General features: G+C 31.4%; 2 protein-coding genes across 2 annotated transcripts; both read left to right on the top strand.

The window, feature by feature from the left end:
* The first annotated feature begins 1,386 nt into the window (after positions 1-1,386).
* Positions 1,387-5,960, top strand: LOC107942660 (polyadenylate-binding protein RBP47B). The gene is made up of 6 exons (XM_016876364.2): positions 1,387-1,938; positions 3,714-4,194; positions 4,618-4,700; positions 4,777-4,907; positions 5,133-5,226; positions 5,501-5,960. Exons 1-6 carry the CDS (start codon positions 1,555-1,557, stop codon positions 5,639-5,641), a joined length of 1,314 nt encoding a protein of 437 aa, XP_016731853.1. The 5' UTR covers positions 1,387-1,554; the 3' UTR covers positions 5,642-5,960.
* Positions 5,961-12,092: 6,132 nt separating this feature from the next.
* Positions 12,093-13,361, top strand: LOC107942658 (uncharacterized). Its single transcript, XM_016876363.2, has one exon. It carries the CDS (start codon positions 12,230-12,232, stop codon positions 13,253-13,255), a length of 1,026 nt encoding a protein of 341 aa, XP_016731852.2. The 5' UTR covers positions 12,093-12,229; the 3' UTR covers positions 13,256-13,361.

The raw sequence follows: 13,361 nt of genomic DNA, 5'->3' as shown, positions 1-13,361 counted from the left end.
TTTGGCCTCAACTGAACACTTGAGCACATGCCACCTATGATTCAATCGACTTTGATGACTAGATACCAAGTATCTAAGACAGTGTTTACTAGGTTAGGTTGCATGTAGATCATCAAATACATGTGAAAAGGGCATGGAAAAAGAAGAAAAAAAAGGATGGTTTGATTGTTTAGTGGAGTTGCTGTTACTGGCTTTTGCTTCAATCATGGTTGATTTGTCTCGTTAGTATTATTTACAGCCATAGTCCTCAACTTTTATACAGGTAAAATTGTAAATGAAGTCCGAAGATGAAATAGCCCTTTTCAGGATTGGATTATTCATAGATACCAAACAATAAGTAACGCGTTGACTTTCAAAGTTGAGATTTCCAGCCCACCACTGACCTCACCATAGCCTTCCTTTTTGACCCACCAGTTTTATTCCCACTAAAATTATGTCGGCAAATATATTAGGTCAAATTTTGCTTGGTGGAACAAAAAATCCTTGAAAGCTAGGAGAATCAATGTCACCTTCTAACATTTAATATAATTAACATATAAAATATATTTTTTAATTGCAAATTATATATCAAAGCTAGCAACTCTAGGTCTACTCTCCAAGGCTTACTTTTTTTTTTAAAGAAAAAGGTTGACTTTGTTAAATCTTGAAATTCAATGCTTCATTAAAAAGTTTATCAATAGATCAAATTATAATCTTTTTCCTCCACTCGGTTAGTTTTATAGTTTGAGTAATCTTTTTCCTCCACTCGGTTAGTTTTATAGTTTGAGTATTATTCGGGGGTGATATTCAGATAAAAGCTTTTTAATAATATCAATTTTAATTTTGATGAAAATGCTGTTGTAAATAAAAAAAATCTTATAAACTCGATAGATTAGATGAAAATTTTATATAAAAAAAAGATGAAAATATTCTAATTATAAGATGGAGATTAAATTTATTATAGGTTCTAATTATATATACTATTTTTGACATAAGATGTCTAGAGCTACTCATATTTCCTCTCAACCCATAAATAAAAAGATAATGTGCTTCAACGCACTCGAATTTACAACTTTCTGTATTAACAATAATATTCATACTAATCAAATTAAGACTTAATCTACAATTAAAACTAATGTTATTCCTTATCCATTTAAAGATGCAAGTAGTGACAGCCCTTGACAGAATTCAATTACTACAACCAAATAAATTAATTAATTATTTTTTATAATAAGTAAATTAAAAGGAGAAAAAGAGAGAGTAAAAGCAGATCCAAATTGGACCGCCGGTAGCATCCAGACCGTCCAGGTCAGCAAGACACGACCCCACGCGACAACCAAGTGGGGTCCATCCTAAACTCACTCGCCCACGGGACGGCAACAAAGCAACCTCCAGACCAACATTGTAACCTTCACCCCCCATTAAAAACTCAGATCCACCGCCTCCCTTTATTAAAAAAAAAAAAACCTTACACACTACCACCTTTTTCTTTCTCTCTTTCGCCTATTTTTACGGTGGAACAGTGAAAAAAACAATTCCCAGAGCGTTAGATCACGTTGTTATCGACATAACAAGATGCAGTCAACCAACGCTACTGATTTGAGCTCAAATCAAGAACAAAAACAACAGCAGCCGCCGCAACAACCGCCGCATTGGGTGGCGAACCAGTGGATGGGAGCCATGCAGTACCCGACGACGGCGGCTATGGTAATGATGCAGCAGCAACAGATGATGATGTACCCTCATCATTATATGGCTTATAATAATCATTTCCAGTACCAACAATATCAACAACAGCAAGGTAAACAGCAATACCAGCAGCAGCAGCAGCAAAGCTACTCAACGAAACAACAACAACATGGATCTAACTCGGATGAGGTTAAAACGATCTGGGTTGGTGACCTAGTTCATTGGATGGATGAGAGTTATCTTCATAGTTGCTTTTCTCACACTGGAGAGGTAAAAAGCAGTAATAATAGTATTATTATCATTGAATAATAGATGTATGTGTTGTTATATTTGAATCTTGCTTTAGATTTTTTTTTTCTTTTTCTTTTTTGTGGTTTTAAGGAATCTTTTTGGTTTTGTTCCTTTGTTGCCATTTCTTGTTTGCTGAGCTAGCAATGTTAGCTGGAATGCAGATCGGTCTTGTGCGGGAATGAGAGCTAGGAAGTAGGAACGCAATTCGCTACTTATACAAAACCTAATTCAGTAAAGATAGTCTTTTTGGGTTCGATTAGTAGGAATGAAATGCTATTTATTCGATTGTGAATTGTTTGTTTTACTCAATAATTTTATAATAAACTATATGATAATGGGAGTGCTAGTTTGTTTAATTGGATTGATAGTGTTTCTGGGTTGGGAACGTGCATGCCGATATTGGAAATAGTTAGGGAGATAACAGAGGTTTAAGGGTAATTAAGGTTTGAAGTTTATGAAATGGTTGCAGTTAAGAGCTTGTTTCCCATAAATAAGTTGGTCTTGTCAATGCTAGGATAGAGGTAACTGCGCCTTGATCATTCATGAAGTGTATTATAGACAATTTGTGGTTTAGTTCATTTAAAAGATACAAGGAATGTTAAGTTTGTGGTTTATTTTTCTTAGTATAATTAGGGTAATTTATTTAGATTAACTTGTATGTCTTGAATGTTAAAGTTGGTTCATTAAAATACGACTGAACGGATCAATAGACTGTTGTTAATTGCCGTAATTAAGTAATATTGACTAGATGCGGAAAAATCGGGTTATGCTGTTGTCGACTGTTAGAGGATTAGGTTTTGGTTGAAGTCTGCTTGCATCTCATTTAATAAACTTGAATTAGAAGTGGATTAATCATACATAATCCACTACTTGCATCAAAAGCTGAAGCAATAGCAGAGTCTAACGTCGTTCTTGGTAGAACTTTAAATGGATGTGGTTGGATTGTTTCTTATCAATTTAAGCTTTTATGATAAGTAGTCACCTAATTTAACATGGTAGAAGAGCTTTCAGTTTGAATACTAGAAACAACTTTTTAATTCTTCACCTATGATTGCCTGGTTGCCTTTTGACAGTATAATGCTTCTTTAACAGCTTGCACTTTCTTTCTAGAGACTTGCACGTGACAGGTGTGTTAGTTAGAACTAGAAGCATAACATCCTCTCATGTTGGGTGTTAATGAGGGGGTGGGGTATTGGAGGTAGGCTAGATGTTAAAATCAATTTTGCTTGCATTTTGCCTTGCTACATGGACTTCTCTAAGACTTCGAGATGCTTTTTTTTTTTTTTCAATTTAAGATTTCCAACATAGATAACTTGTTCATAAATACTGGAAATAGAATCCTCTTGCTTTGGATTGAAAGGTTACTGAGATGGCTACATGGTAGTGTAAAGTTACGAACACCATTTCAGAGAAGGTGCTTGGATCTTGTTGGAATTTGTTTATGAGAAAATCTCTCATGTATCGTTAATCATGTAGAAAGCTTTCTTGATTTCTCTACTTGTGTTACTTGAAAAAAAAAAAATATGGTTAGGAGGGGCTAAAAAGACTTGCTACCTTTTACTATTCTTTGGAAGTTTAAAATCTGACAAGGCTTTAGTGGTTTTATTTTCTTTGACGATTAGGTGCTCATTGCATATCATATTCTTGATGTGTGACCAGTACCTTTCTGAAAATTTTACTTAATTATCCATATGACATGTTCTTGTCATCATTGTTTTACCTAGCTTATGGACATTTGGCATTTCAAAATCCAGGTTTCTTCTGTAAAGATCATACGCAATAAGCAAACTGGTCAGTCTGAAGGATATGGATTCGTGGAATTTTACTCACGGGAAGCAGCTGAAAAGGTTTTGCAAAGCTATAATGGCTCTTTAATGCCAAATACTGAACAGCCTTTTCGTTTGAATTGGGCTTCATTCAGTGTGAATGAAAGGCGACCTGATTCAGGCTCTGACCTATCTATATTTGTAGGAGATTTGGCTGCAGATGTAACTGATACAATGTTGCATGAAACCTTTTCTAGTAGATTTCAATCTGTCAAAGGAGCAAAAGTTGTTATTGATTCAAATACTGGTCGTTCTAAAGGTTACGGTTTTGTTAGGTTTGGTGATGAAAATGAAAGGTCAAGGGCCATGACTGAAATGAATGGTGTGTATTGCTCAAGTAGACCTATGAGAATTGGTGTTGCTACTCCCAAGAAAGCATCCGGATATCGGCAACAGTATTCTTCACAAGGTACCTTAATATTTTATCCATGACAAATTAGTCCAGTTGAGTAAAACTGTGAGGGATAAACATGCAGGGGCCATTTCTGGGTTCTCTATGATTTCTGCCATAATGGTGATGGTGAGGTGATTGATACTTCTACGTTAGTGGAGCATATCGTGATCTATTCTTCATTTCAGGCTCGTTTTAATATGGCGAACTATGCTATTTCAAATTGTTCATCATATGGACATTCTATTTTGTTCAGTATCAGGGTCACAGGATTTTCCTTATTCCATCTGTCATCATGTTCTTTTGTCGGTTGAATGAATGACTGCTGAGCTAGTGTTTTCTTTTTTTAAATGTAAAATTTTCCAATCATTGCATTTTGTATTGTAAAACTCAGTGTGAATTTTAGTTGAATGATTATATTTTTGTTCTCCTTTTTGTTAGCTGTGGTATTGGCTGGTGGACATGCATCAAATGGTGCTGTAGCCCAAGGTTCTCAATACGATAATGATTCAAATAATGCAACCGTAAGTCCTTTTCTTTCCATTTTTGCTATCTTCTCCCCTATATCTACCATTGATGACAAGGTTATGTTTCTTTCAGATATTTGTTGGAGGACTTGACTCCGATGTTAGTGATGATGATCTCAGACAACCCTTTTCCCAGTTTGGTGAGATCGTCTCTGTGAAAATACCACCTGGAAAAGGTTGCGGGTTTGTGCAATTTGTGAACAGGTGCCTCCCTATATATGTACTTCACCACATTATACTTTACATAATGTTGAAAGTGTGGTAACTATATTGTTAAAAAATGTTATTTAGAGTTCCATCGTTGATAACACCATAAAAACATTGATGCACATTTTTAAGTGATGCAGAAGATAGGTTTTCTGACAGTCGGTAATGTGGGTGTATTATTCAATAATGAGCCTGTTGTAATGTAATGTATATCCATTTTAGGAAGAACGCTGAGGAAGCAATCCAGAGTTTGAACGGGACAACCATAGGGAAGCAGACTGTCCGTCTTTCTTGGGGTCGCAATGTAAACAAACAGGTAAATTTAATTTATGCTAAACTGATGTTCTTACCAGTGGCAACTGTCTTATGGCCCATTGTTGCCTTGCTCATTGCGAAATGCTTATATTACGGAAAGAAAAAAAAAAGAATTTTTTGGCTAAGTCCTAATTAATACGCCTGAGGTTACATAATATAATAGTATAGCATGACTTATACAATCTCCTAAAAGTGGTTTATGACATTCCCCCTCTCTACTGCTATTGTTTCCCTTCGACTTGTTCGGCTTACTTCTTAGAATCGGTTTTTGATAGTGGAGAGCCGATTCGGGTAACCAGTGGAATGGAGGATATTATCAAGGGCAAGTATATGGTGGTTATGGTTACGGCTATGCTACGCCATCAAATCAGGATCCGAGCATGTATGCTGCAGCTGCTATTCCGGGTGCATCTTAACAGGGGTTTAAGAGATGAAAGCATGTCTGAGAATTAACAATGGCTTGTAATCTGAACTTTCAGGTGAAGTTTTTAAGATTTTTTTCATCAGATTTACCAATTAGGTAGGATGGGTTTTGCTTGCTGCTTTAGCTGGATCTTCAGGTTAAAGAATTTTGTTGCCGGATTTATTTACAACTTTAAATTGTGTTTGAGAGTTTTCTTCTTCTTCGTTTTTTTAATGTGTTGGGAAGATTTTCGTTTTCTCTAAAATTTTTTATTTGTTCAGAATCAGTTCACTGACAATTAAAAAGGTGGAGTTTATCACCAATTTTCTGAATGTTGCAGCAAATTAGGAGATTGTATTTATGTTGTTTTACTTTGGGTTAGTTGGGATGAAATAGAATAAAAATTGAATAGTTATTCATGAGAATAGGCCAGTATTTTGGTTCATTGAATATAATATTTTATTTATATTTAATAATAAAAGAGATAATGTCTATTTTGAAAATGTCTAATGTGTATTATTATATATTTTGTTATGGTATTTGGCGTAAACATATTTTTAATAAATTGCTAAATCAATCGGTGAAGATTTGACAAGTAATTTGTTTTTTAAAATTATCAACCTCACATTGATAAATTTAAAAATAAATAACTAAACTTGTATTGTTAATAAAAAATTAGATTAAATTTAGAATTATGACTTTTTCTTATATAATTTTTAGAATTAAAATTAAATCGACAAATTTTGTTAATGTTAAGAGTTATATTTATTGAATTTTTTAGAATTAGAATTAAATGACAAATTTTGTAGATAATTTTGTTGGTTTTTAAAATTTAAGATTAAATTGATAAAATATGTAAATATTGAAAGGTTAAATTTGTTATTAGATCAATAAAGAAAAGCTCATTTTGTTACATATTTAATGGTGGTTGACTAATTTTTTAAATTTTGAAAATGTTAGTGATGAAATTGAAACTTTTTAAAATTGAGTGATTAAAATAGAAGTATCAAAAAGAGTTGGGTCTCCATCCAGGTGGTTTATCTTAATTTTTAACTAGTGATACAAGGGGTCCAATGCATTCATTGGCAGACCTGTTCAAGAGCCATATAGCTGGCCCTATTCGGTAAATCTGGCCAAACTTAGGCTGGACTTGAATAAAGATTTTTGCTCTTCAAGAGGACCCGAATTAATTGAATTTAGTTTAAATAATAAAAAAATATTTTTAAATTAAAATTTGATTATGAGAATATATAAAATATAAACTAAAAAACATAATATTTTATTAATTTTTAATAGTAAAATGAGTTGTTTGGACGATGAAATCAACTCAAAAATAAATTTAGACTTGAAAAATATTTTAAACTCAGAACCTCAACATGACTCGACTTGATTCATGTATACCTTTATTCATTGGACATGAAGTGAGTAAATTGATATGTGCTCTTTCAACATTGTTATTTAATATAAATATGATTTTCATTATTATTTAATACAAATATGATTATAATTTTTTATTATATATACACTTATTTTCTAACAGTTATTTTTTACTTTTATTTTGCCGCTATCATTATGATTGAATTCAAATACATTCATATAATTAATTTTAATCTCATTACTATAATAATTAAATTCACCTTTATCGCAATGATTAATATTATCGAACCCATTCTCACCACCCATCTGCATGTATTAGGAAAATGTTAATTATAAGATTTCAACTTAAACAATGAGTTCAACATCATATTAAACTGATTGATTAATTTATTAAAAATATATTTAGTGATTAAATGAACTCAACTTTTGTATTTAAATTTGGTCCTCTTTGATAAATTTATGATGGCTCAACGATGAATAGGGGTGATATATATAATTTTCACTTAGAAAGATGGCCACAAAATTTTCACAAAAAAATGTCCACAATTTTTTTGTCATTTTCAATTGACACTTGATATTAAATTAGATAATATTTACATTTGATAAATTTCAATAACTTTTTATTAAGATTATTATTTAGTATATAACTAGTAAAGTTTTTTTCTAAGTTTTTCCAAAAAAACGACTCCAACTGAAGTTGTTTTTATCAAAAATGACCTATTCTCGTAATTTAAAAAAATGATTTTATTTGGTAATGTAATCAATAAATTTTTGATGGCCCAACTATGAAAAGGGATGATATAAATACAATAAAAAACATACATAGGAAAGATCAAAATAAAATTATTTGTAGAAAGACTTGGATTTAAATCAATTTAAGTTAAAATCAAATTAACTTTTTATTATGAAATTGAATTAAAAATGAAATTCAGAAATCAGAATTGACAAAGCAACAGCCTAATGGTGATGAGAGTTGGGCACAAGGGAAAAGACAACCCTAACTTCTGGTCCAAAGAGGAGAAGGGTAAGGAGAGAAGAATGTTAAAAAAGGAGAAGGTGCATGGAAGAAGAGGTTCGGCCATCTTCTTTGATTTATTTCCACATCTTCTAGATGGGTATGTTGAGTTGCAAACATTACTCTCTTTTTTGTTCACACATGAGTTGCCCCTATCTCCCAATTTCCCTTTTCATTTATTTTGCATGGTGAGCAAGAAGAAATTGTTTTATCAACTTACCCATCACATCATCTTTCATTAAATAATTTTTTTTATGTGTTGATATAATTTGGGTAATTCTTTTACCTTGAATTTAAAATATTAAATCTTGAACATTGACCCTGAATCCCGAATCTAAAATTTTAAACCTTGAACCCTGAAGGAATTCTACTTTAGAATTCAGGATTTGGAGTTTAAGGTTTAAAGTTCAATGACATGAAAAAAAAGAACTAAAATATCATTAAATAATTAAAAAGAAACCATGAATAATGTGGTGGGAATGGCCTATACAGTAATTTTTCGTTTAGCAAGAAATAAAATAACGATTATGTATTCCTATGTTTGAATTATGAAAAGTTTTATAGAATCAGACGTCAAAGATGATTTAATAAAAACTGAAAAACTACAAAACATGAGTGTCCAATCGAAAAGTTTCACCTAATCACATTTCATAATTTTTCTTATTTATGTATAATTACAAGTATTGCGAGAATGTTTAGAATTAGTTTCTTAAAATAAAAAGGAAATTATGAGTGCTCCGGCCTTTATAAAAAAAAAAGTTAAATCATTTAAATTATTTCATGATTTTATTGCAATGCTGAAAATTTGTTGTTGCAATAACTTGAATTTTTGTATAAAATATTTTATTCTTAAAATAATCGAGTTTTTTTTATAATTTTATATAAAATTAAGGTTAAATTGACAGGAAATATAAAGCTGAGAACTAAAATTACCATTATACATGTTACTAAAAGAATTATTATATCAACTAAAAAAGTACCACCGTCGGTCACTAACAATCAGATGATAAAAAAAAGTAAATTTGAATATATTAGTGATCATATTATAAATTTTTTTAGTTAACTTACTAAAATAAAAATTATCTATAATAGAATGACTAATAGTGTAATTTATAAAAAAAAAATTCTACTTGTATGGCCGTCGGTTGCTTTGTCGATTAATGGCCAATTGCCACCCTTCGCCTGCCTCGCCTTTCACTGCACTTTTCCAGCATGAAGGGAACTTTCAGAATAATAAAATTCTACCATTGAATTTTTTTTTTGAAATTTCAAAATTTTATAATTTTATCTCAAATATAAAATTATTAGAGTGCTTCAATATAGAACTCTCAGGTCATAGTTTTCATCTTTCGTATCGTAATGAATCAAATGATCAGATTAGAAATCAGTTGATATATCAATTGGAATAAAGGGATTAAACCAATCTTTAAATGAATTATTCAAAATTAATAAAAAGTAAAAATCGAAATAAAAAATCAACAATTGAATCATTTATATATAATATTTTTTTATAAATTTTAATAATTTATTTAATTATTATTAAATTGAAAATTGAATCAATTAAATTAAAAATTAAAAATTTAATTAATTACATCATCAATCCGATTTTCAAAACATTAATTATAATTGTTAAAGCCAAATGAAACCCATTCTAACAAAATCATGTAGTGGTGGCCAGGCTAGTTCTAGCCTTGGCTTTCCAGTTTTTCATTTCCATCTTTTACCTCAAAAAAAGAAGGAAAAAGAAAAAGATGTTCCAAAGCCAAACTACCAAGTATGACCCATTTGAATTTAATTGCTCCACTTTATGTAGATTTAGTAATAATATCTCATTAAAAACTTTTTAAAATGTAAAAAAAAAAACACTTTTTAACAATTTTCTAATATAACTCTTCATTATTACCTTAGATTTATAAGTAAAATTTTAAGTGGTACTTACTTGGTAGTATTCATTAATCTATTATTATAACATTGAAACAAAACTTGTCATATTTGTGTTGGCAAATTAATGAAACAAAATTTTTAGGCTATTAACTTAGTTGATATTTTGAAGATATGGAAGTCTATCTATAGAAACCAATCCGTTTGCTTATAAAGATTGTATTGGAGAAGATTGAATCATTTATAACCCTTGACTTATGGAGATTTGTTCAAATCGAGTTGTTGTTTTATTAAAAAGATTGTATCTCCGGTCATATTGTGATTTACTAGACTTTATTAGTATATTATTTTGTTATTTTGTAGTTGCTAATTTTAAGGAGTCGTTTTATATCCAATCTCTAGTATTTTAACAAACCAAACTTAATTTATATTTCGAGGCTTGTACAGGTTATGTAAGGGAGCTTATTGAAAGCACTTTGTTTTGTTCGTTAGGGAACTTATTGTGTAATTGTAATTATAGTGTAAACCTTTAATGTTTAGTGTTCTAGTCATTATATACAAATGTAATATCTCCATACTTGGGTAATAATAGAGTATAACTCATTTGTTGTATTGTGTATTAAAGATAGTGAAATTACTCACCGAGTAAGACTCCGCATGTAGGGAAATTGAATTACATAAACAAACATTAAATTTTTAATTCTTTATTATTTTATTTACTTAATTTTCGCAATGCCAATTATGGTGATTACTGCAATCAAGCACTTGAACTCTGTACCGTTTACACAAACAATGTATAACGTCTATAAAAACTAAATACATATGGGGCACAGTAGAAGTGTTTATCCCACAGTTTGACACCTAGCATATTTATTAATTTATTTAATTAGGTTGGTGGGGGGAGAAAGAGGAGGTACCGGCGGGGAGGGAAAAATGGGGAAGGAGAAAAGAGAGAGAAATAGACAAAGAAAGAAAGACATAATGTCAAATTATGGGCGTGGTCCTTTAATTATACTTAAGTTTGAGATTTAATCCTTGTTATTTAATTTGTCATAATTTGTTAAAGTACTTTCGTATAATTAGTTAGTCTAAATAATTAATATGATTAGAAATTTTAGTTAAAATTTTAAAGTGGATTTTTCCTTAAAATTATCATTCCAACAAAAGAAGAAGAAGAAATTTTGTATTAGAATGATTAATTAGAAGGTAATTAAATCATGTAGCTGAAAGGGTTGTTTTAAGAAAAAAAAAGTACACATAATTATTTTAACTACAATGGTTAAAAGTGTTAGCTATTTGGATTAATTAATGATATTATAAAATAAAGGGACCACATTGTGTTAAAAATTAAAGTATGAGGCCTTAATCCTAAGTTTGAGCATAATAGATGGACCAACACTATAATTTGACCAAGAAAAGAGAAAAAGGACAGAAAAATGGGCTAAATATAAAAACTATACTTGAACTTTGGTCCAATGTGTAAAGTTATATATGAACTTTGATTTTGTGCAGTTTATACATGAAATTTTGATTTAATTCAATTTTTACAAATCATTAATAATATTATTAAATTAGCACAATTTTATGTTGATATATTGTATACACAAACAATTATATTAAGATATAAAAATAAATGTATGTATTCAATTCTTTAAATGTGCACAATTGAACCAAAATCAAAGTTTCATGTATACATAAAAACCACAATTCAAGTTTCATGTATATAATTGTAATAAATTAAAGTTCATGTATCAAATTGCACATTGGACCAAAGTTCATGTATAAATTTGATATTTAGCCCTAGAAAAAAACTATCTTATTATTTTTATATTAGGATAAATATCAAAATTATACATGAACTTTGGTTAAATGTGCAATGTTATATATGAATTATAATTTTGTGTAATTTTATACATGAAATTTTAATTTGACTCGATTTTCACAAATCTCTAAAACAATTATCAGTATAATATCATTTTATGTTTACATATTGCATATACAAATAATTGTATTTATCTAACATGAAAAGAAATTTGAAGTACTTATTTTTAAAAAATATGTATGATTAAATGACAATCAAAATTTTATTTATACATTTGAACCATGATAAAAGTTTCATGTGTATAATTCTATTAAGTAAAAATTCACTTATCCGATTTATATAAGATTTTATGTCACACATAGATGTGTAGGTAGGTTTACATAGGCGGCTCTCTTGAGTCATATACATACATAATCAGTTTTCCATTTTCCCATCCTCTCCTTCCCCTCTCTCTTTCTTCCTTATAAAACGAAGATCCTCCCATCTCGACCTCCAAAAAGAAGCCTATGGACATGGAAGTGGTGGTGCCGGTGCCGCTGGACTTCAACTTCGATAGCGCATGTTCGTCTCCCTATATGACTGCTCCTTCCACTCCTCAACGCTTTGGCAATGGCAGCAGCTTCATCTTCAGTGCTCCAACCAGTCCAACTCGTGCTTCTTCTTCGGTTGCAGTCCCTTTCGTGTGGGAGGAAAAGCCTGGTATACCAAAAAGGAATGATTTTAATGGCGGAATCGAGAAAGAAGATAACACCCACGGTGTTGGTGGTGAAGGGTGTGAAGATTTCGAGTTCGACTTTAGTGGACAGTTAGAGAGGACGTCTTCGTCGGCCGAGGAGCTCTTCGATGGAGGAAAGATTAAGCCATTGAAACCCCCACCTGGCTTTTCAGAGTTGTCAAGTTATTCACCCAAATCTCCCAGATCTTTTCGAAAGAAGGACATTGATCCGTTCGAAACCGCCATCGAGAAGTCTCGTAGAAGATCGGCAGTGGAGCCCAAAAACACAACACAACTAGGTAGAGAAACAACTTCATCATCATCTTCAAGCTACATTCACAAGAAAAGCAGATCATTGTCTCCTTTCAGAGTATCCGACCACACCATGTTCGAGCAAGACCAAACCACTGCTTCTTCAACGAATCCCAAATCTTACGTGTCTTCAATCTTGTCAGCAATTTCATTCTCTAAAGGTAACAGGAAATGGAAGTTGAAAGATCTTTTGTTGTTTAGAAGTGCATCAGAAGGTAGAGCAACGAGTAAGGATTCCTTCAAGAAATATGCCGTCTTGTCTAAGAAAGAGGCAGAGGTTGTTAAAAGTTGGAGCTTTCGTTCTACTGAGAGTGTTGGGTCGAGTTCGAGACGGAGAGGACCGGTTTCTGCCCACGAGTTGCATTACACGGCGAACCGGGCGGTGTCGGAGGAGATGAGGAGGAAGACTTTCTTGCCTTACAAGCAGGGTCTCCTTGGATGCTTGGGGTTCAACCCTGGAATACATGAGGTTTCTAGGGGTATTATGTCTTTCACACGTGGATGATCAAGATTTCTTGATTTCATCAATCGATCGATCTTACTCTGATTTCAGTATATATTAGCATAAAAAAATAAGCATATAATTGTTTATGAAATTAAAATATTTTAAA

This window comes from Gossypium hirsutum, chromosome A13, assembly GCF_007990345.1.
Source record: "Gossypium hirsutum isolate 1008001.06 chromosome A13, Gossypium_hirsutum_v2.1, whole genome shotgun sequence".
NCBI classification, from domain to species: domain Eukaryota; kingdom Viridiplantae; phylum Streptophyta; class Magnoliopsida; order Malvales; family Malvaceae; genus Gossypium; species Gossypium hirsutum.
The sequence above is the reverse complement of the archived record's forward strand: the minus strand, read 5'-3'. Positions and strand labels throughout refer to the sequence as shown.

What these genes read in the sequence shown, in the direction of transcription:
- LOC107942658 (XM_016876363.2), top strand. Translation starts at nt 12,230, where the DNA reads ATGGACATGGAAGTGGTGGTGCCGGTGCCGCTGGACTTCAACTTCGAT.
- LOC107942660 (XM_016876364.2), top strand. Translation starts at nt 1,555, where the DNA reads ATGCAGTCAACCAACGCTACTGATTTGAGCTCAAATCAAGAACAAAAA. An exon ending in TTTGTGCAATTTGTGAACAG is followed by an intron (nt 4,908 to 5,132) that starts GTGCCTCCCTAT and finishes TATCCATTTTAG; the next exon opens with GAAGAACGCTGAGGAAGCAA. An exon ending in GTCGCAATGTAAACAAACAG is followed by an intron (nt 5,227 to 5,500) that starts GTAAATTTAATT and finishes GGTTTTTGATAG; the next exon opens with TGGAGAGCCGATTCGGGTAA.